This window comes from Diadema antillarum, unplaced genomic scaffold (assembly GCF_040938485.1).
Source record: "Diadema antillarum isolate AM-2024a unplaced genomic scaffold, OU_Dant_1.0 scf00000131, whole genome shotgun sequence".
Taxonomy (NCBI): Eukaryota; Metazoa; Echinodermata; class Echinoidea; order Diadematoida; family Diadematidae; genus Diadema; species Diadema antillarum.
In genome coordinates, this window is record NW_027271020.1 from 915650 (window position 1) to 939776 (window position 24127).

General features: G+C 38.7%; 1 protein-coding gene across 1 annotated transcript in view; it reads right to left on the minus strand.

Moving 5' to 3' along the window:
- The window catches only part of LOC139720618 (bone morphogenetic protein 2-like), a 48379-nt gene extending 30643 nt beyond the window's left edge, over positions 1–17736 (minus strand). The window contains exon 1 of the mRNA XM_071631974.1: positions 17256–17736. Coding sequence (XP_071488075.1) covers positions 17256–17736 — 481 coding nt within the window. The remainder of the gene's footprint in view (positions 1–17255) is intronic.
- Positions 17737–24127: the final 6391 nt, after the last annotated feature.

Genomic DNA, 24127 nt, shown 5'->3' on the forward strand with positions numbered 1-24127 from the left:
TCGCATTGTGACGTCAGAGCTGAAAGTTTTACTTATACATAAGATGCATGCAAGACACACTATAGTTTTTTTCCATGAATGACAAAAGAGAACAACTCACGAGAAAGCATGATACATTCTTTCTATGACAGGCTGCGCTCGATTCCAACCATCATCATCAGTAGTTATGAAAACATCGATTTTTACTATTGCTTTACTGCTTAGGGCTTATTCTGAAAAATCATTTTGCTCTTTGACGTTTCTCTATCCTTGCCCGTCTTTAATCAGTTGTTGACCCTGACATAACATGACCGATTCGACCTATATATCTGTCTATCTATCTATCTATCTATCTATCTATCTATCTATCTATCTATCTAACTATTTATTTATCTATCTATCTGTCTATTTATATATATGTCTATCTGTCTATCTATCTATCTATCTATATATCTGTCTATCTATCTATCTCTATACTCTGTCTGTTTTTTTATCTCTCTCTCTCTCTTTCTCTCTCTTTCTTTTCTCAGACATTGCAAATCTCTTAGAACCCGCTTACAAATACAATAGCCCTGGTCTGCTGCGGAGAGATCCAGTCATTCATATTCCTTCTCGGTCTATGTCTTCCCACTCAAAGCAGGTTGTTGATCTTTATCCGGCCTTGAATTGGGCAAGACGGCTTGACATAGGGTCGTCCTATGACCGATTGACAATCTCCAATACATAACAGCGACGATTTCCAAGCCCTCTGCCTTAAAACCATGCGCAAGAAGGAGAAGAAAAGCGCTCGAAAGTATTGCAAATCTCTTTCTCAACGGTGTAACCCAGAACAAAGGCACCAAACAAACGAATAAGGTTAGCGGTCCTTATAGATTTATTTCTCTAACTTGTAAAGAAGATATTGAAACTGCTTAGACAATCGTAGTACAGGATTTGGAGTGATTTGCGGGTTAATGACATCTTAATGGCTGAGCCTTCTAAAGAATCAACCCGCTAGCTATCTTGTTTTTCCCGATGTCCTTGTTGTACAGTTCAATTTTGAACGTTTTGAAGTTGTGTATATCTCATGCTAGGACTTGTGTTAAGGTTATTCATCTTTTGCTCGACTGCCACTGTGTATAGAAAAAGCCATTTATTTGGGAATCGTATCAGACTATATTCCACCAATCATAGCTTAAATAGGCCAAACACTGATGATCGCAAAACCACAGCGTGACCTTTCATTGGATTTGGGGTGTTTTCATATTATTGACAGTGTCAGGGCAGTGTTATCACTTTTTGAGACAGGTTGAAAGCCCGCCACTAGACTTGGGAATACCACTTCGCGCGGTTCACAGAACCGCGAGGAATTAAAACCATTGTAGTGTAATGTAACTGTGTTAACACACTGATTACACATCTGAGAAACTGTATCGTTTTGATATAAGAAGATTCTTGAGAAACCTGGTTGCACCAATTGTTCCGGTGCGTGGAGATTATTCCATTGGGTATATAGGCAGCTGATAACACCTTCACACTCACGCCTTTTAAGATTTACAACTGACTTATAAAAGTTTCCGTTTCGCTCGATTACCAAAGAGAATGTGTGTTCTGTGTCTCCTCCTCAGGTACCCCCCCCCCCCCCCCACCGCGAGTTTGCTATAGTTACCGTATACATACTATGCATTCACACACACAAACACACAAACACACACGCACGCAAACACACATGTATACTATGCATATTATGTACATATTATCATGATAAATTGAATATATCACACACATCCTATTCCACCTTCATAACAACGTAAAATCAATCCAAATAGTAATATGATTCAAATGCGAATACTCAATTCCATAGGAAACATATTACAGGGAGGCTGAGAGATTCTTACGCATGCGTGATATATCAAACCACGTACGCGTTCAGTTTCATATACCGAATACTAGTACCAGAACATACCTGTGTATAGAAGGGAGGACTATTAACAGATGCGGTGACTTGTTCACGGACACAACAGTGCCGAGAAAAGGCTTGAACCCTAGCCGTTTCCGCCGAAAGCGCAGAGCGTTATCCAACAAGACCACGGCACCTTAGTCACTGATCGAGCCAATTAACATGCATAATTGATTTTTTTTTAATATATACAGGTATAGATGGCGATTTCAGGACTGCAATGAAAACAACCAACATAGTTATGCAGCAGCTCGCTTTGTAACTCTTTCATTAATAACTTAACTCCTCTCCATATAGATTATTATCCCCACGGAGATGATATGGAGATGAGTTAAGAATAATTATACCCAGCATGGATACCTATAGCTACGCCTATTTTTCCTCTTACAGAATTCAATTCAGATTAAGGATTACTAGTGCATGATTTTCATGTTTTCTAGTTTTGCATCGCTGACTTTATAGTAATTATATCTTTTCATTGCTGTCTAATCAGAAAAAAAAATCGATTGCTATGGTGTTTCAAAGTTGTATAACTTTTCAAGAAGCTGTAAAAATGGTAACAAGTATCTAATGGACTTGAGTGCAATGTGTTCTTGAACTAAAGTAAAGAAAACAAAACAAACACTGTATTGTTTCATTCCTATCATTTTTTTTTGTAGAGTTACCGCAGCAAAAATTATTTCACGGTGATGGGTTGTATAGTTGTTGACTTATTAACGAAAACATAAGTTGTACAATATTTTCGCATCAAATTTCCCATTTGCTTGTTTACAATTCTCAATTTCATATCATCTTCAGTCAATCCAATCTATTCGATTATAATTTTGTACTAAAAAAACCCATGTAAACTACGGTCAGACATTATCTGCAGGGTATGAAACCCAAGAATGTCAGAGACTTGTTGAATATCGTGCTATCCCCGAAGAATTTGAGAGAAAATTGAACCCTCCACCAAATAATACCCCCCCCAAAAAAAAAACAAACAAAAACAAAAACAAAAACAAAAACAAAAAACAAAAAAACAAAAAAAAAACCAAGACGTAAAGAAGGATTTTATTACTTATTTCTTTGCAAAACGATGACGTGATCGCCTTGTCTAATTTGCATAATATTAGAAGATTGTGACCGGTATCCGTGTTAACGAGTATACACGAAAACACTCAAAACTTCCAAATATCATCATTTTTTGTACCTTTCCAATGACCGTTTAATTTTACTCTCATTATACTTTAGTCAACTCAACTGCAGCACACTAGATTGGAGGAGTTATTTCCTCGTGTATAACTGCGCTTATGTAGGCAAGCACATACAATGCTATACAGTGCATGCGATCTTCTTGTACCCCAGTGAATGTATTGAAAACTGCTTGTTTTGTACGGAGTACGTTACCCCGTCCAGAACAAAATTACCGCGCGGAAACTTTCGAGGCGACATAAAACTACCCCGCAGCGACTTGGCATTGTTCGGCATGAAGTACTAGCCCCCTGCACGCGCAATGCACACGTTGTACCTCTACACCATATCTTCAGCATCTACATTGAGGCTAAGAAGTCATCTCGACCCCATACCGGCTTCACCGCAGGTTTTGGTGCTATCGTGTACCTGACCAATCCACTAAGCAAAGTGTGTGAATATTTGCCTGACAAATCCACGCATCTATACTCCGAGCCACTATTAATATCATAATCGCCGTCTTGAATCACGCAGATTAATTATCATGTATTGTTGTGTTAGGGGACTTTTGTCAAGTTCTTATATTCAATCTGAAATGTCAAAAGAGTTTAAAAATCCCATCGACAACTTTGGAGTGACCTCAAAATTTCACAAACATCTTTTAAAAGAGTCGCAACAAATAGCTTCTTTTTTTCCCTCCTCCTCTCGTTGAATCGAATCAATTTACAAACTCCGAAAAGGATGCCAATCGGTGTACGATGTTATCAGACACGCTCCCTGAATAGCGGGAGTCCCAATTTGATGCTATCTCGCGCACCTTTCTACGCTAATGATGGGTAATCGCCCAGTCGTCTTAATGACCACCGTGGGCAAAGCGACCCCAGGTCGGCTGCTACCCGGCTATGCCTCACTCACGGACGTGTCCTAGCCTACGTCGTGTCACGAGACGGCGCATCGTGAGAAATACGAACTCAGACGAAAACCTTTTTGCTTTCTTTTTTCCTTTTTGTTGTTGTTGTTGAGGACAGTGAATTCGAAAACGGAATCGATACTGCAAAGCGGTTCGGCTTACAGGTGGTATTTTTTTTTCCCATTTTTGTTTTTCTATCTGCTCGTGCCTTTTTTGTTTGTCTCAATTTTTTGCAAAATATATCGAAAAGGCAGGCGTTTACACTGCGAATATGGTGGGATCAACAATCAGAAACAAAGTGTTTAGTTACTGGTCAATGATTTCTTAATTTGTTCCTTTATTTTCAGAGCTATGCAGGAGAGGTATCTTTGCCCACAGTGAGAATTCAAAGAACCGGTAGATACGCGTTAACCTTGTAGCGTGGTGACAATACGGAATTCCAGCAAGTTGGGATTTCTTTCTCAACACATGATGTCCGTAGGTAGTTTGTAATGTGATGCCTACAAATTGGTTAAGTCCATCATGGTGTAAAGTCTTATATTTGCCTTTAGAGAAGCGATTAGGTCACTCTTGCAGAATTCGTTCTCGTAATTCCAACACGCTTAATCCGTTTCGCTGCAAAAAGAAAAAGTTTGCATTGCATTGGGATCAGATTACTCACGCGGTATATTCGGGTCTTTAGGGAAAAAAATGTATTAATTGATTAATCCGATTACATCTAACCAGGATCAACTTAAGGGGTGCGAAGGCTCTAACTTTGGCTGCAACTATGTAAGCAGGACTTTTGCTAAGCTGAAGTCAGGGTATTCCAAGAATTGCATCTACATGTATGTTACTTTTCTTGAGATGGAAGAGCGACAGGGCTCAAGCAACTAAAGACATGTACCATATTCAGCCGAGCCTGCGTAGGAAAAATCGAATGCTTTGAACGATCCAATGGGAAGAGTGTGATGTCCGCTAAAGTCGGGGCAGAGACCGGCCAATCCCGGTAGCATTTGATCAAACTTTCGCTAATAGGTGAGCCTTTGGGATGAAAAAAAAATGGATTTTTGTGTGACGTCAGACCAAAAAACAAAAAAAGAACCCACCAATTGAATTGACGTCTGACAGAATGATCGATTGGAAATCATTTCCACCTATGTGGAACCTGACTTGTTTCAATTCTTCCCCCTCCCTCATTAGTGGCATGAAAGCGAATTTGGTAGACAGAACAAACAAGAATCAGACGGGAAAACTGACGAAGCAGTAGCGGCTTGGCGCCGGTCTACGGTTCCCACTCCCGTCCTCTCTCTCATTCTCTCGCTTTCTTTCCTCACATTAATTTCAAATCATAACGAACCGGTTGACACACAGCTGACTAAAATACACACGTTAATTGACTCTGAGATATATTCCAAGATGGTATATCAACTGCTGCGGTCCCGTAGCTCTGGTTTGGGAGCTCAAGACTGGGGCACGACTGTTTATGCGCGAGGCATTTGTATAGAATGAACATGACCATTAATCAGCGTCCATGTTGTGTCATAGCTTTGCGTATCATCAACAATTGTGTTTTTATTTTTTTCTGCAGTTTCCTCCCTTTTTTTCGCTTCGAAGATGGAACCCTTTAAGGTATTCTCTCTAAGTATCGTATGCTGAGATGAGGGGAAAATCAAAACTGGAATTGAAATCTCATTCTAATAGATTTAAAAGTCAATCTTTTTTCTTAGTCTTATTTTTGGGTTTTTCCTTAACTATAATCTCATATAGATTTATTTCCAATCCAAGGAATTTTGAGAGTTCCCTTGTCTAACTATCTGATCTGTTCATAAAAGCTTAACATGCTATATGACTATAAAAAGAATGAAACAAAACCCAGAACTAGTCATATTTGTATCTAATTCGAATTGTCGCAAATTTACAAATGATAACAAAACTTTTCACATCACTCAATTCCCCTTGCATCAATACTACAAAGCCCACTCAAAAGGACTTTTTGCCCATTCTCGAAGTCTACAAATCTTGAAGCAGTTTAACCCTTTTGTCTTGCTCCACATCTTTAGGTTTCAATTATCTGTCAATGAACACGAATGTTTTAACTATATATATATATATGTATACATATATATATGTATATATATATACACATATATATATATTTATGTATATATAATTTCTATCATATGAACATATACGAAAGTACAATGTACTATGTATGCATGTTTATTTATACGTGATATATACATTCCGTACTTACCGCCCACACTAATAATTACCACTCTCAAAGGCCTTATTAGTTCGTCTTTGTACTTATGCGGATGCTCTCGAGTTCGAAGATTCCCCCATTCGTGTTATCTAATAATGCTTTAATCACTCTCGTGAGTTGCTTCATCTCTTTTGGAATTCGCATCTTGAGATCCATTGATGGAGGTCCCAAAGCACAAGTGACTTTATATAGAATGCCATTTCTAGCCCCAGCTAATGACCACTGAGCGCGGGAATGGCATTGCAGCCAGAATGCTGCCCGTGGAATAGTTGTTATTGAATACTTCTCTTGGACTGATGCTGCTTTGTTTCAGCAATCTTACGTATCAAAAATTACCACATTTTACTTCAGCCTTTGACACATAAGTGTTTCCAGGGACGAAAAGTGAGAAATTATATTCTGAGTACGCTAAGAAAAACATGAGGCTAGCAAAACCAGATTTTTTTTTTTTTTTTTTTGGGGGGGGGATCAAATCGAGCAATCATATATCCTATTTTTTTTTTCACTCCTTTCCTTTCAAGTTTCAAGTTTTTATCTATATCCATAAGTCATGGTACGCCCATTCAATGACACAGTTGTTACATTAGATCATTATCTCGTCTGTTTTCTGATAACATTGTCGATGGTGTTAAATTTGAGTATCAGTTGCTTGAGGTAAGTTCACGCGGCCACTGAGGCAGTAACCACATGCGATTAACCAAGCAACCATGGGACTGTCGACATGGAGCCTCTTCCAATCCACCAGGCAATGAGTGCAGCACCAAAGGGCTCTAACCACTGTTGCCGGCAGAGGTGTCGAACTGAGGACCTCGTGATTAAGTGTCAGTAGTTTAAGCTGGGCAATTACCACGATCGCTCCTCATGACAATAACATTGAATGAATTTATTTTGGAGGTACACGAGGTGAGAGTAATGTATAAATCTATAGAAGTCATTATGTATTTGGTCCCTGAGCTCTCTACTCGTTGCTCTCAAGGCTTGAGTAAATGATATATTGCACTTTTTAATTTCTTCTCTTTCCTTTTTTTTGTGCTGGACTAAAGGGTATGTTTGTTACTTATAAAGAGCGACATCTTGCGGAAGCAAAAATGATGGATAAGTGACAGGAAGAAGAAAAAGAAGGAGAAGGAGAAGAAAAAGAAGAAAAAGAAGAAGAAAAAAAATATGTGGAGGAGGAGGAGAAGTAGAAGAAGGAATATCAGAAGAAACGGTTCTTAAGCTTCCTCGAAGCCGAACACTGCGCCTTACCTGCTTTCACCCGTGTACAGCATTCTGTTACATTTTCATTCACCTCGATGTTAACGTCTCCCCCCTCTTCTCTCTTTCTCTTTCTCTTGTCTGTGAAGAATAAAAGGACCAGCGTCTATTGACCTGATGAGATACATTCTGGGAGATTACATTCGCCCTCACATATCAGACACCTTTAAGCCTCTTGGGCTATAGACTACAAAAACCACCCGGTAAAGAAAGAGAAATTAGGGATTCTCGCCACGTTAGCTGCCTCTCCGCGGAGTGGCATGGTAAATCACATCATCAGCACTCGTACAAACGAACCTCTTAGTTATGGTGTCTTAAACCCAACTACACTATTTTAGGAGGGAGCAACTTGTTCCATGGTGTCAAGCGTCTAAATATAATAGTTTATTACCTCGTATCTGCGGACGCAGAGCGACATGTGTAGTGCCAAACGTATTTTGCGCTGGTTAATTTGCTTTATGTTTACTTATAGAAGTTTTGTATAACAGATTGTAACGATGTACCGTAAGCGAGGGGACCGCATTAAACGAGTTCGCTATATAGCATCCCTTCACAATTTCATTTCCAGTCCTTAATGAAATAAGATGCGTTTCTATGTCAGATGTATGTGATACTATGTCACATACGATGCGTTACTATGTTTTGTGGTCTTTATGTACATTATTTGGAAATTAAGATAAAAAAAACCGGGGGAATGAATTAGAAAAATGAAACGCGTTGCACTCTTAAAATAATTCCAACAAAGTCTTTATCAAACCAAATTAAAAAAATCTCCTCCGGTAATGATAATCAAGAAGGAAATTTAGGAGTTGCATAGTTCTTTTGAACCGTGCATCACATTTATTCATCTAAAGACGTTTGTACAATCTACCATATCCATGAAATACACATGGGGCAATGGTCTGGTAAACTGGACTGTGGAATTTTCTTTCTGCTGTAATACCCTGTATATGAAATACCCTTTGTAAAATGACCATGATCACACATCTGGATAAAACTTCCTTTCTATAGACACACATTGCCGAACGGGTCGTAGTAAGGGCTCCCTTTCATCAGAGATTCCGGGCGTGGCTCTTGTCAAAAGTAATGCCACTCTGAGTTACTTTCGTGATGGCATCGGAGGGGTGCATGGTTTATCGTTTCGACGATTTTGTGTCATTCGTGCGAAGGGTCGGATAAAGAATAATGAATTACCTAAATACTGAAAGCTCACGAGTTAAGACATATTAAGGACGGTGTAAACGTTTTTTTTTTTCGTTGAGTAACATTATGCGATATATCATTTACACACGCAAATAACATGAATAACTTTTCATTTGCATGAACAAGTTTCCACCTTATTTCTACTAAGAATACATTTATTTCGTGGAGTACCTGTATGATAAATGTCTACTCATGTCTACTTCCATTTACTCATTAATTTGATTCGCCAATAGAAATTGAAAGTATATATTCAAATGAATTCCTATTTCTTTTGGATTCTAACCATTTCTATTAATATGAAGATTTCTGCCCAATTTTTTGATTTTTTGATTATTTATTTATTGAAACATATTTATACAGGATAAAAAACGATCAGCTAAAAGCTGTTTTACATCGAAGTCCTGTGTAAAAACAATGCATTTTCCTGCACAGGGGATACCTGTAAAAGAGACAGCATCAACAAACCAAAAAATAAGAATCATTTTCCAACAGATTTAAAACAACGTTGCTAGGAGTTGAATGTTGTTTAGTCGTATATCTCTCTTGAAGATGAGTTGTTTGAGCCATGTATACCATAACAGAGACTGTTTTATTCAGTAACTTCCATGATGAAAAGGTCAGGATAACCTCGTTTAGTTACTTCCTTTCATTTCATTTGATTTCATTTGATTTCATTTCTTTTGTTTCAAATCCATTAAGATACGATTACAGTATAACTTTTCATCCATACATATATGATGTTTTCCGCTGTAGTCTATATGATATTGTTTCAAATAATGAACAGAGTGAAACCAAACTAACAGGTATTGGAACCAACTTTTTTTTGTAATGAAATGGGGTGGAATGAAATGGAATGAAATGAATGAAATGAAGTTAAATAGGATTAAATCTGATTTGATTTGTTGTAGTTGCTAAATCATTGACCAAATCAATAATTAGAGTTGTGAACTGATGGTGTAATCGCGTTTCCAGCGTGATTGCAACCAACATCATTCTTCGGTCAACATATATAAATTCCTAAGATTCCCTGGTCCCCTCATTTTATGCCCGATTTTAATGGAAACTTTTACCATTCTGTTCGTCTGATCTTACTTTGATTACCAATATAAACTTGGACGTTGGACGTTGAACGTACTATGGAGTCACTATATTCATAGTTTGTGTTGATGTCTTAACGGCCAAGAAATAATGCTGACATCGTTTACAAAATCTCTGCACAGACTTTCCTTTGTTAATTCTACGGATTCAAATTTGGTATGAAACGTACTGCAAGATGTCTTGGAAGTTTGTCAAAGTTACTATATCACTCGCACACACTTCACCACATTTCGCTGTCCTATAAAGGTATACAGTTGCTTTTTAATGTTTTTGTGCGTGTTTGGGAATAGTAGTAGTCTTGATACGAGTTGCTTTTTAGGAACAAATTTATCAAGGATACCAGCAAAAAGAAGTAGAGGGGATCGTCTAGCCCCGCCCTGCTCTACCGCAAGTTGACTGCACCAAAATCTCTTTGTACCTCTCCATTTCTGCGGCGCTTAGTGCGGTGACCCACATCTTCCACCCCTTGCCGCACACTTCCCTTCCCTTTCTTCCGTGTTTACGTGACTCCATCACCTTACTTTAAGAACAGCCGATGACTGATTCTCCTGAGTAAAAACATTGGGAGGTGCTAAGCATGACCAGAACTCGCTAAATACATTTGATGACAGCATTTGAACTCGTGGAAAAAAAAAAGCAGAGAAGAGAAAATAATTTTTGCTCTCCTCGAGATTCCGACAAGATACAAACAGATCCCAACGGAGGTAAAACAAAGCGAGCGAACAGTACACAAAGTTGAATAAGACGTTGTGACGAGTGATAGAAGAAAATGACTGGACTTAAATGAAAACAGATTGCAAGATAACGAAATGCGTTTTCATTCAGTTCTGTCGCTGTGTATTTATACATCATCATTTGGGCATATTGCTTGAAATGCAAATATAGACAATTCATTAACACTTCTTGCCAGTTTTGTTTTCTCAAGCAAAAGGTAGTTTGCAATTAGAGAATAACTTTGGAAAGCACCAAGTATGACCTATAAATGACAAAGTTGTCGGGAATCTGATGTGCATTGTTTAGACATTCAGGCAATGAAATGATGGGCTTTTCCAATGAAAATGGTAATTCATGTTGGTAATATTTCCCAACACTAATTCGGCTCAGTCGGTAGCGCGTCTGCCTCCCAAACCAAATGACCAAATGACCAAATGACGATCCCGAGTCGCTAGCGGAGCAATCTTGTGTGTGAGTGTGATCATTAAGATGAAGAAGCACAAGAGCCTATTCCGATGATAGGACATAAAATGGAGGTCCCATGTGTGAGAGAGTCACAACTCATAGCCGTAAAAGATCCCGCTTCATTCATTTATCGCAAAGAACAGGGTGTGTAACCTGGTGAAGTGGTCCCGCCTTACATTCAGAACTGGACCCTATGGAAGACCAGCTATTGTGCAGCTAAATATTGACTATCCAGCAATCTTCTCACATGGAAAAAATGAAACAAACTAACAAAATGGTACCTTGATAAGGATGGCCACCGTTCCAGCTCATTATACTCGAGCTTAACAACTCATTCGATTTTGTATAGTGTATGTGCGCTTCATAAAATGCAATACTAATAACGTTTCTAAGCAAAATCTTTGCTACTTGCAGTGCAGCTGCATACCACACTTGACACGTTGTAAAGCTAATACTTGAATATTAGGTTGCATCTTATTGATGCAACCTTTGGAAGTCGCTGGCGTCATGACACGGCGTGTTTCTTGACTGTTGGTTCTCTTTTTGTCTGTCTTTATCAAGAGAGATGCTTATTGTAATGGCCTAATGTGTTATAATTTGTCATCATAAAATGAATGTTGATTTGACATAAATATATGGAAAATGAAATGTAATTGGTTTGAGCCACATTACTCCTACGTCATTTCGATAGCTATAGAACTCCTTTCTCCGCTGCGTAGGCTTCTCCAAACTGACAAGAAATTGCTTCAATCAGCCTCGGGACGATAATTATTATCATCCTCATAAAATTATGAATATATCATTACACTCAATTAGTTTCTTCAATAGACTGTTTATTACCTTTATGTATGGAAAAGAAATTCAGAAACAAAATCACTCAATCAATCAATCAATCAATTATCATCGCAGGTTTTGAAGGGGTCTCGACTGCTCTAAGTCCCAGAAAACGCATTTCTATGGTTTGGTTATACTCTTGTATTTTAATTTTTAATGTTCATCGTTGTGTTTTATACACTAGAATACTCATTCTTTTTATTTGAGCCCATAACTGTTCTTCTATAATTGTTTCCGTTTCCGGTTTATCAAAAGCCTCATAACGACAAACTTTGTAACTGATTCTTAAGCCGGCCACACGCTTTAGTAGATAAAGTTCATGTTCCTCTTTTTAAATTAGCAAATATTTGTAGATTTCTATCTGACTTTAGAGAGATTCAGTGATAATCTACCAACTCTATCTACTCCGTGTGCGAGGTAAGATATGTGGTGAAATTTAAAAGTGTCGATTGCATGATTGCGATGATCATTGCAGCACAGATCCTTGAAGTGAGTAACGATGAAGTGTAAATGCATCTTGGGCTGCGTATGAATCTCGTCAAACCAGGACCAGCTGATCTCTCTTGGTGTGATAGAAGAGACAGCACAAGAATCATTACGCTTCAGGTTTGTGGAGCTAAGCAAGGACCTTAAAAGAGATAGATTGATGGGAAATCCAAGAGGATGACAGTTTTAGCATATACTTGAGGAACATTTTTCCCACTTTTTCATCATATAAACATTTCAAAGATATAGTCGTTCTACTGTATAGATGTATGGGAGAAGGGATAAGCTGGCTTGGTAATAAGTTGACCACATCGGTATCAGCTGTAGACCAGCTAGGACGTAACATCTACAGTTGTAGAACAACTATATCTTTAAAATATGTTTGATGAAAAGAAAAAGTGGGTAAACATTCCTCAAGTGTGCTAAAACGGTCATCCTCTTAGATTTCCCATCAATCAATCTCTTTTGAGGTCCTTTTCAGCTCTAAAAACCTGATGCAAAATGATTCTAACTTCTCTTCTATCATGCCAAGAGATGTTTATTTGCAAATGGTGTATATACATGACACACAAATATTTACCCGCAGTCTAGTTTATGCATAAATATCAGATCAATCGCGATTTTTTTTTCTCTCTCTGTCTGTCTGATTAAGTCAAATCATTGCTACAATTTCAATGCATGGAATGCGTCTATTTTGCTTGTGTGGGTGAATATGCCTGGAGCTTGCCTCGACAAAGGATTTTTCGCTTTTCTTTTTCTAACTCCCTTACAAAGGCACTGACCCAGTCAAAGAAGCACTTTTATCAGCTCAGCCACGGGGCTTGTTTACTGCCATGCACAGCAAATGAACTTCGAAATTGCACTTGAATAACCTCGTCAATATTGTTTTAGCATTTTCACGCTTTTTGAAGCCTGATGATGCACGTGATACAATACTTTCAATGTAGCCATTCAATGAAAGGGATTTATTTGGATCAATATCGAAACATGTGAAGAAGAAAAAAGGAATAGACTTAAAAAAACCGTTTACACGCAATGTGAAGCCCATTTTAACATAACAACCGTAACGAATCTTCTATTATTCATATAAAAAAGGGAAATATCACGGGGATACCATAAACACAATGGAAAATCTAACTAATGTATATAACTTCCTCATTTACAGCATGGTTAGTATACCTTCGAACACAATTCCTTATACAAACCATGGAAATTTGGCGTCAGGTTACTGTGGTGCCTGTAAGCGTGCACTGAACTCTTACTCCGCCTAGCTGGCAACTTGAGGTGTGTACTTATTTACAGCAGAAGAGCTTGAAGAAATGGTAGTAAAACTTGTACTTGTTGTAGTAGTGGTTACAGTATAGAAGTATAAGTATTAGTAATAAAATATATCAACGATATTAGTCAAAGTAGTAATGGTAGTAGTAGGAGTTGCAACAGAATTAGTTATAGTAATGGTAATAGCGATGGTAGTAGTAATATCTATGATAATATTGATGGTAAGAGTAATAGTGATAGTGAATAGTATGAGTAGTAGTAATAGTAGTAGCAGCATCAGCAGCAGTAGTAGTAGTATAATAGTAAAAACGATAGCAGTAGTAGGCCCAGTCGTGGGAGTAGCAGTGTAGTAACATACTAGAAGTAGTAGTGATAACAGTTATAGTACTTCTACTCTTGCCATGACCATTACCACTATTATTTCTACTTTTACTACTACTACTACTACTACTACTACTACTACTACTATTGCTACTATTACTGCTACTACTGCTACTACCTTTACCAGTAGTAGAAGTAATTACAGTAGTAGACATAGTTATAGTAGTAGTAGTAGCTACTACTAGCCTACTAGGGGCGGGTCCAGGAATTCCATAAAGAGGGGGCGCCTTTACTGAAATTAAAGCCCCCCCCCCCCTCATTTTTTTTTTTAGGGGGGGGGGTATTTCCTTTGTTTTAACAAAAAAGGGGTGCGTCCGGTAGGTTCCGGTGCGCCCCGCCTGGATTCGCCACTGACTACAACAACTACTACTACTACAACTACTATACTACAACATCTACTACTACTACTAGTAGTAGTAGTAGTAGTAGTAGATGTAGTAGTAGTAGTAGTAGTAGTAGTAGTAGTAGTAGTAGTAGTAGTAGTAGTAGTAGTAGTACTAGTTGTTGTAGTAGAAGTAGAAGCAACTGTTGTAACAGTGATGATCGTAATATCACATGTCGAACAAGAGACAAAAATAGAATCAAAACGCAGTAATAAAAGCACTATGTTATGACTGCAGTTGAAGTAATAGTAGCTGATGTAAGATTAAAACTTATACTATTATCATCGATTTGGTCAGTTCATTAGCACAGTGAATTGGGAATGACGCATATTAAGTACTATCAGTAGTGCAAGCTTTAGTAGAAGAAGGAATACTATTGGTTGTAGCAGTTATATAGCAATGATAGTATATCTGGAGTGTGGTGCAGTGGAAGTTAAATGGGGGAATAGTAATAATTGTTGCTGTTCAGGTAGTACTAATAGTGGCAATGGTTCAGGCTGTGGAAAATAGTTCTCGAATTTCAATATAGGTTTGTGCCTGTTTTCTTTTTCTTGAGTGTGTGTGTGTGTATGTGTGTGTTTGCGAGGATGGGCGTGTGTGGTTCCTTTTTACCTGTGATTTCAGCAGATGAACTTTATTTTCAATCTTATATTCGGAATATCTTGTATGTGTGTGAGTGTGTGTGTGTGTGTGTGTGTGTGTGTGTGTGTGTGCGTGTGTGAGAGATAATGTTGAATGTCATTTTCAATGACGCTAGTACTGGCAACTTTTGCTTTTTTAGCTGTTGGTATTGTTGTCTTTTACCATTTTTTCATCAATTTTTAATGTTAGGGTTAGAATTTCAAGGTCATGCGCGCTTTTGACTTCCAATTGTAATAGCGTACGGATAAATACATCAATTTCACTGTGACAGCTGGTGCAATTAAATGCTTCCATCTGTCTACACTGATAAAACATGAACGATTACCGGTATTAAACAGCTAGCTGCGCGACCAACTGTCAGATTATCTAGCGAGCACAAGATTCGACTTCATTAGTCGTACTTCGAAGAAATTTAGCCCTACTTCTTTTTATACTTATTATACCCTAAGATAATAAACAGGGGGAGAGACAAAAAGAATGAGAGAATAGTCACCACCCTCTCTTTTAATTCTGTGTCATGAAAAATCAGTTCATCTGACTATAGGAGAGTCTCCATGACGGGTTACCGAGATATTGGGCTGGATGCTTCGCCTCGCCTTCAGTTACACATTGGAGGTCTCTCAGAATGGCTTGCACGTTTTTAAACTGGCATACATCTGACCCTTTGTCAAATTCCTGTCTATAGGGCGATTATGTCCTTAAGCTAGGATAGAATGCACGTTGCTTTTTCTCTCTCTACTATACCAAGGCACATAAGAGGATATCTGCCATGGTTCAAACGGCCTCGTATGAGATCGCTTGTAACTAGCTGATGCTAGTCAAGGTATGGCGAATACAGACTCCACTCTGATGGTGCTAATGATGGTGTTTATTACTTTGGAAACTTTGTATTACGCTAGATGATCCAAGAAAGGCGGAAAGGTGGAAAGGCGGAAAGGCGAGATGATGATAACATAAACGATATCTCTAGAGAGATACGAAAGAGATGAATTTGAATCGCAATAACTCAGATTTTTGACTCTGATATAAGTTTCAACTGGCATGTCAATCAAAACAAAAACAAGAAAGAAAGACAAACGTGTTGTTGTAAGATGAGATACTTAAAGCTGTAAAAAAAAAAGCACATCGACGTAAGTATGGTGCCGACTTCCCAAATTACCACTCACAAAGACATATAGGAAACATCATGGGAGAAAAATCGAGATTTATAGGTTGAAGATCTCCGTTTGAAATTGTCAATCGACTAAAGAGGACAAGGGAACAATGTAAACGTCTGAACAAGTATCGTTCCTTTAATGCATTATGTCTTTCTAGAATATTTTCCCAATTTTTCCAATGCTTTGACTTCTGTATGTGGCATCCTGCGCTACATGTTGAAGTTGATATATGACAATGATAACATAATAATCATGATTAGGGTACGTTGTATTAGGTGCCATTAGAGTGAGAGACATTATCGCGTCGTTCCGTCGAGTGGTGTGCTATTTTTTCAATAGAATTCCGTGCATATTTTGTGTATCATTGTAACACTCAAACCATGATAAATTGCACAAAGTTGTAAACTTCTGCAATATTCATTTCTCTTGGCGCATAAAATATTCTGGATTTAAGCTATTTCTTCTTTTTTTTAACATTTCTATCCCTACTACGACCAGCCATTCGTCGCGAAGTTCAACATTATGATATTGTGAAGGGAAAAACATGACAGAGACATAACCACAAAGTCGGCATGATTTATGAAAACATATTCAAGTTGAGTTTCTTTTTTTTTGCACTAAAAAAACCGCACGCACAGGCACATACAATCATGTACAGACACGATGCACACACACACACACACACACACACACACACACACACACACACACACACACACGTACGCACGCACTCCTCGGACCGTGTCAGATCAGAATCTCTCACACTAAAATCCGTTTCTCCGTTGCCACAACAGCACAAACCAGGTCATTTTACATGGGGTACACATGTAATGTATAGGATGCGCTTTTCCATTTCTTCTTCAGACTGTTTTGTCTTGTCAAAATTAAAAACGTGATTAACGATATTCATTGTAAAGGGCAGTGATAATGTCTTATAGGAGGGAAGGGGGATATTGCTAGTGGCCGAAAGTTTGTTGGTCTGTTGATCATCTACACACGCACCACACTCACATACATACACACTTAAAGAGAGGGAGAGAGAGAGGGAGAGAGAGATGACAATGCAGGTAATTCCAATAGAAAATGACATTTTTTTCATGTATGAACTCACCTTTTTCCCTAAAACTTCTCACTGTATTAGCTGTTGGCGTATCCTTTTCGCTAAAAGTTAACTCCGAGTCTATCCGATCGTCTTGTGAGCCCTGCAATTTTTCATATAAATCCAACATGAAGGATGGCGTCTCCCCCGCCGCTCTCCTATGCGGTCTCGGGAATGATGTCAAACCAAATGACATTAATAGCCTCTGCGTTTCGGCGTCCTCCTCGTTGTCTGAATTTGAGTAATCCGAGTAATCGTGATCCTCATCCAGGTCGTCGTCGTCGTCGGTTTCATACCCCTGGTCGGTCTCCTCCCATGGCGGTGTTTCGTGCCGCGACCTGACACTCCTGGCAGAGCGGTGCGAGGTGGATCCGCCCCGCCGCCGCTTGGAGTAGTGATCGGCGAGGTCGACTGGTGAGCACGTCACTCGCGAAAGGATAACAAGAATGAAGGAGATCCGTATCGTGGTCAGGGCGAGGTTCGGCATGACCATACTTCATCCAAGTCCAATCCTGGTCAATGAGGTCGTGAGTGGACGAGCTCCACAGTCACTGCATTGGCAGTACTCTATTGTTACAGTCACTGGCTTTGTCGTTTCCAGTGCCTGACTATCAGAGCAACAAGCCCCAGATCTGCCTTGAAAATTTTGGGTGAGCCATCCTGGGCTAAGAAGCTAAGGGCTAAGCTACGAGCTGACAGAAAAAAGGGAAACCAAGAAACGGAACGATCAAGAAAAACAGTTGTCTGTCACGCACAACGATACTTGCAATGCGTGCCCAGCGTTTGTAGTCAGTCCCTGGTAAGCCAATCGATGGAGCTCTGCATGATTCAGTGGTCTGGTCGCGCCTGAACGCTCCTTGCAGCTTGCTCCTCTTTTTGACGACGGCGCTGTATAAGCGGCCGGTTGGTGTGCGAGTTGGATGAGAGACAGAGACAGAGTATGACAGAGAGGCGAGTTTTACGGGCATATTACTCGTGTGTGGCTATATACAAGGGCTATACTCGTCAAATCAAGCAAGCCACAAACAGTCGAAATAAAGGCAGTGTCTTCCTTCGTTGTAACCTTGGAAGAGAAGGTGGACCGGCCGAGAGAAAGGGAGAGACAAGCAGTGACAAGGAGATTGGCCGATTGGAGCAAAGTCTGCGTTGCGCACGCTGGCGCATGCGTGTTGAAGTGACATGTCTTACACTTTTTTTTTTCATGCTTTCTAAATCACATGCACGCATGCATTGATAGTGCACGTGCAATATTCAGAGAGAATGACACTGGCAATACCCCCTCCTCCTCCCCCCCCCCCCCCCACCCTGCCAATTCAAAGAGAAAGAAATAACTTGAAATATTAAAATAAATTCCCTTTCCCTTCACACTGTCTTACACCCTTGGCATTAGATTTGCACGGACTGGAACAGATTTAAGATGCTATTTTCGGTTTCGGCTAGAACTGACTAATCTTGTTGAATCTTTCTACGCATGGCTCCATTAAACCCTCCCTCTCAGAAGAATTGCGGCGTATGAAAGATACCCCTAACAGACTAACAAAGCGAAACAATGGGTATTGTGATCAACTAAGTGAGGTACAAAGCTAAGACCGAATCCCTCGAATGGAGAGGCGCCGAAAGTGCCGCTACGTCTTTTCAGTCCCCCGTAGGTAGTCCAGGGGAGGAAAGCCATCCAGTAACATAGTCCACCAGGTTTTTGGCATGCTTGTTAATTGAGAGATCAATTTCGGCCGTGGAGTCATTTAGACGAAAGAAAGCCGCTAAATAAGGTTTCGGGGTGAATTAGGACGAAGCGGTAATCTGTTAATTTGGATTAATGGCGTGAGCATCAAAAGGGACTAAGCAAAGCTAACGACATCGGAAAGAGTCTTGAAAGGCGCGGACGTGAAAGGGCCGTACAAAGCTGGGAAGAGGTGGAATCTTACCTCTATAACCTTATCTCTTTCTCCCTACCCTGATGTTTCCCTGTCGGTAGTAAAAGAAAAAAAACTACCTACATGTTTGCAAAACATCACCCACTGGACACTACTAATAGGTAGATGAGGCCTTACATAAATCACGGCTGAAGCATTTACTTGCTAGTCTTAACATGTTGGTTAATGATCAAAGTGTGATTAATGTTTTTCACCGTTTGTATTACTAATTCAACTAATGGGCTATTATATCAATTCCTGTTTTCTGGAGTCTTTGGAGTGTGGTCATTGTGTCATTATGCTCTTGTGGAAATAGATATTCTAGCATTTCTCCGAACATATGCTCGACAATTTATTGTCGACTAAAGCCTCCCATAAGAGTATGTAAGCGGCAAAAAACATTATCCTTCAAGGATAGTTCCATCTGATCCAGAGTAAAGTGAGATCGAATAATGGTTACACAACAAATTATAGTCCACTAAAGGATGCGTCATTAATGTCAGATGTCAATACAGTGGGGTTGAGATAATTTGGAATTTGAAAAGCTCTGGTACACTCTATGTCATTATGTCTAAACGACATAGGAACAAGGAGTTATATGCCTGATTATCGACGCAGGGATAATACATTCAATAGATTAAAAGATCTGGACTTGTTCTGTAGCCAAAAAAAATCGAAAAGAAGAAAATAGCTTGGATTGTAACAACCAATAAGAATCCATTTTAAGAGCCATGCTTGATCCTTATACTTATTGAACAGCCTTAAAGAACAGCTTTAAAGACCCGTGTTTGATTGTAATGCTTATTGAACAACAATTTCTCGATGTGTGGGGTCACACGCAAGCACATTCTTATAGATGGGTAAATACAGCATACAGAAGTTCTTGTAGTTCTGAGACATTTTGCGACAGAGTGTAACTGAAGGGGATTGTGCAGTCGGAAGAAGTTGATTTTGATTATTATATGATATCAGGGGCGGATCCAGGAATTCTGTAAACGGGGGGGGGGGGGGCGTAACTAATATTTCTGGTGCCACTTCCGGGTTTCATTTCATTTTTTTCTTTTTATTTCTTTTGTTTTTAACGACAAATAAAGGGGGGGGGGGGCGTGCGCCTCTTGGGCCCCACTCTGGATCCGCCACTGGATATGAGAGAACGACAATCCTGTCTATGGTCAGGGATCTGATTCGGATCAGATTGGATCGATCCGAACAAAGATGTCGGTATTCGCAATACTATATATGTGATTGTTGCACAGCCACAGTTGGATCCTTACCTGTCAACCAGCGGCATGCACCTGGAATCACCACAACTTTTATATCATGTATAATGGGATTTTCTGTTTGTATTCTATGTCCGTTTGTATTTTATGTTGAATCGCAGAATAATTGAATAAATAAATAATAATGATAATAATGATGATAATAATAAAAATAATAATGATAATAATGATTACATGATAATAAGAATTATTATTATTATTATTATTATTATCATTATCAATATTATTATTATATTATTATTATTATTATTATTATTATTATTATTATTATTATCATTATTATTAGTATAATTATAATTATTATTATTATTATTATATTATCATTATTATTATTATTATTATAGTAATAATCATAATAATAATGATAATGATAATAATAATGATAACAGCATCTTGACCAAACCACATTGCGGGATTCGAACCATTAACCCTCTTGTTCAAGTCCTTCGATGCTATGTAAGTGTGTGCTGTGATTGGTGTCTGTGGAGTTTGTTGAGTTTGTATATATGAAGTGGATGTTTAAAAGTGAGTAAAAGTGAAAGAAATTACCCTGACAGAATGAAGAAGAAAAATCATCGAAATGGTTCAAACAATTACGATGATGTAGACTTGTAAACCTGCCAAAACAGTTAAATAAATTCCACGGCCATGCTGGGGGGCATGTCCTCTAGTGGCGTAGTGCACGCATAAACTTGCCAGTTTATGATCCGATGAACAAGGCCGCAGATCTTCTGCCACAAGATGACAAGTCTGCCGTTGTCAGCAATGTATTTAGACAGACAATATCGCTGCGTCATACTAAAGGACTGTGAATCAAGTGCTTTGATAGCGAATAATGAACCCGGCTATCTATTCTGACGGGGATATACATCCACTTCATACTTAAGAGAAGCTTTGTCAATCCGGATGACTTTAAAGTGGACCTTTGTTTGACCACAAACACAGACGCCTGGCACGTAGCTTCTATTGTCACACGTCCTCATGAACTCAGCCATCTACGACATAACCATAATCGAAAGGTTGGGCCCTATAAATCTATGTGGATGCTCCAAGAAGGGAGTGGGATAGGTGGGACAATATTCTCTCTCTGGGTCCCTATATATCTCTTTAGGTCCTCCTCCAGAACCAGTTCAAAGTAGGAGGTTCTGTCGTTACATTTCTCTTCAGCTCGTTACGTCAGAGTATATCAGGGTTAATGACCCTACGTTCAATGGGGAGGGGGGGGGGGGGGGTCCGTGAGCAAAAGAAGCGTACGTCAGTGATCAGAATGGTACGCCCATTTGCATGCAAATGCTCGCTCAGTTATGTGGAATGCATAATCCTTTTTGATTTCTACTGTCCACAGTAATGCCAAAGAATGTCGTCTACAATTACACACATACGTTATCTACATTAGTTGTTTCATAATAGTAGAATCACAATTATTATTGATCTATAGTGTGCTACAACAGGTAAGCCGCTAGAAGGCAAGTTAAATTGCTCAAAGTTAAAGGTCTGTGTCCTCTCCGTGGGATCAGCCAGATCACTGAAAGTTTCTAAATAAAGTGATGCTTGGAATATGGTACGATATGAAATCATCTGAAAAGCTAGGAAAAGACAAGATTAGCCCATCCTTCCACCTATTAGGGCCTGCTTAAACTATATAGGAAGACGGTCCCAAAACAGCTTAATTCAGTGCAGGGGGTATTGACGCTCGGCGCAAATGTTTGTGTGTATTTTAAGCATATACATGAAAATATATAATTGTATGTCAATATATATATAATAAATTATATATATATATATATATATATATATATATATATATATATATATATATATATATATATATATATATATATAAATATATCCGTTATATCAACTTTTATCATTTTGACATCAGTTCTATATGAGATTAAAGGGATGGTACAGTATTGGTGGAGATGAGAATTGGGCTTTTAACTTTTTGCGAGACACCAAGAAAACACTTATGATATAGTACAGAACATACCATTTTAAGAGCAATTCAAAGTTTATTTGATAAAAATCGGGTTTGGAACGACTGAAACATCCAAAAACAAAGTAAAACAAAGGGATCGTTATTAGAATCGCTCTTTTTTGGATATCTCAGTCATTTCAAAACCAATTTTCATCAATTTAATAAAGGTTGAATTCCTCATAGAATTACATGCTCTTTCATATTTCATAAGAGGTTTCTCATTATCTCACCAAAAAATGTTAGAAACCTGAAATTAGGTCTCAACCAAAACTATACGATCCCTTTAAAGCTGCTGAAATAATAAGGAGATATCTAATACAAAGTAGTGATATACATATATATTCGTGTTACGTAACAGGTGCAGTGTAATTGAAAAGATCTTATTTCATTTTGCATTCAAACTTTATATTTACATATATACGGTAAAACGGAAGGAAATAGAAGTTTGTGGATTGTTTCTTGGAAATCAACGCCCTTGCGCAAAAGGTCGAAAGACGTTGGCGGGTAGTTGAGCTCTGTTCATCTAGCCTTTTTTTTTTTCGTCAGCGGTAATTAGATAATCAAGTAATGAAGAGAAAGGGTAAGAGGAACTGAAATAAGGTTTTATGATAAACACAGATACAAAGCAAAGAGCTCCCTTCCGTCTCATCGTACAAAATATGTCATCGACAAGCTAATCAGTGACGTAAGACTGAGGATTAATGTGTTCATGTATCAAAACATACTTTAGAAAAATCCACCTTCAAAAAGCATTTCGTTTGCCATAAAAATAATGAGAGCAGAGTCCCTATTGCAGAAAACTTGAGATCAAGCATAAGTAAGGAAATAAAAAATAAGTCTCTGAAGACTTGATTCTGATTGGCTGATACCCGATTTACGTACTAGTATGATATTCTGACTTACTATGTTTGATTGCATCTCTTAGAGCAACATGAGTCAGATCACTAAAATAGAGCTGAAGTATCTAATCTGAACGACCCCCCCCCCCCCCTTTCCCCCGGAGCTTAAGAAATAATAGATTATGGATACTCGGTAAACATGATAGACAGTGAGTGCACTTAAACCGTTACCCATGTAACCTCTTTAAAGAAAATGCTTAATGCCAGTAGGTACTATGTGCGTTGATGTGCGGCAACAAGCAGCTAAAAGACAATATTTCTCAGAACGTGCTCAGAGAAGGCTTACCGTAGCGATGTTGCAGACAATATTCCTAAGTCAATTAGCCTAGATGTGCCACATCAGGCGGTGTGATCAATTCCATTTGTTGTCATGTTCTCATTAACCCCCAGAATTGGATCTGCATGCTGTGCTGCGGACGCAATGTGGGTGGATATGGGAAAATTCACCAGAGTTTGGAATGGCGTCACTTTTGGCCTTTCTCTCCTTTTGACCTGCTGAAAGCGTTTCGATATGCCCTTGATACTATTTCCCGAAGCCAGGTTTTTTGTTTTTATTTTTTTAGACACTTTGTAATTGATTAGCCACCATTGTTTATCGGATAGTTTTCGCAGACAGCATTGGACGCAAGTGCCAAGAGTCAATTGTGGGCATCGCGTAACGACAGTTACCTTCTGTACTATTTTGGTTGAATAAGTAGATACCAAAAAGTAATACGTCTACTTCAACCCCACTGACAATACAACAGATGGGATAACGTAATGATAAGGTGGGCGTGGGCGAAACCACCCTGGTTCTGGATTATTCATAATTCCA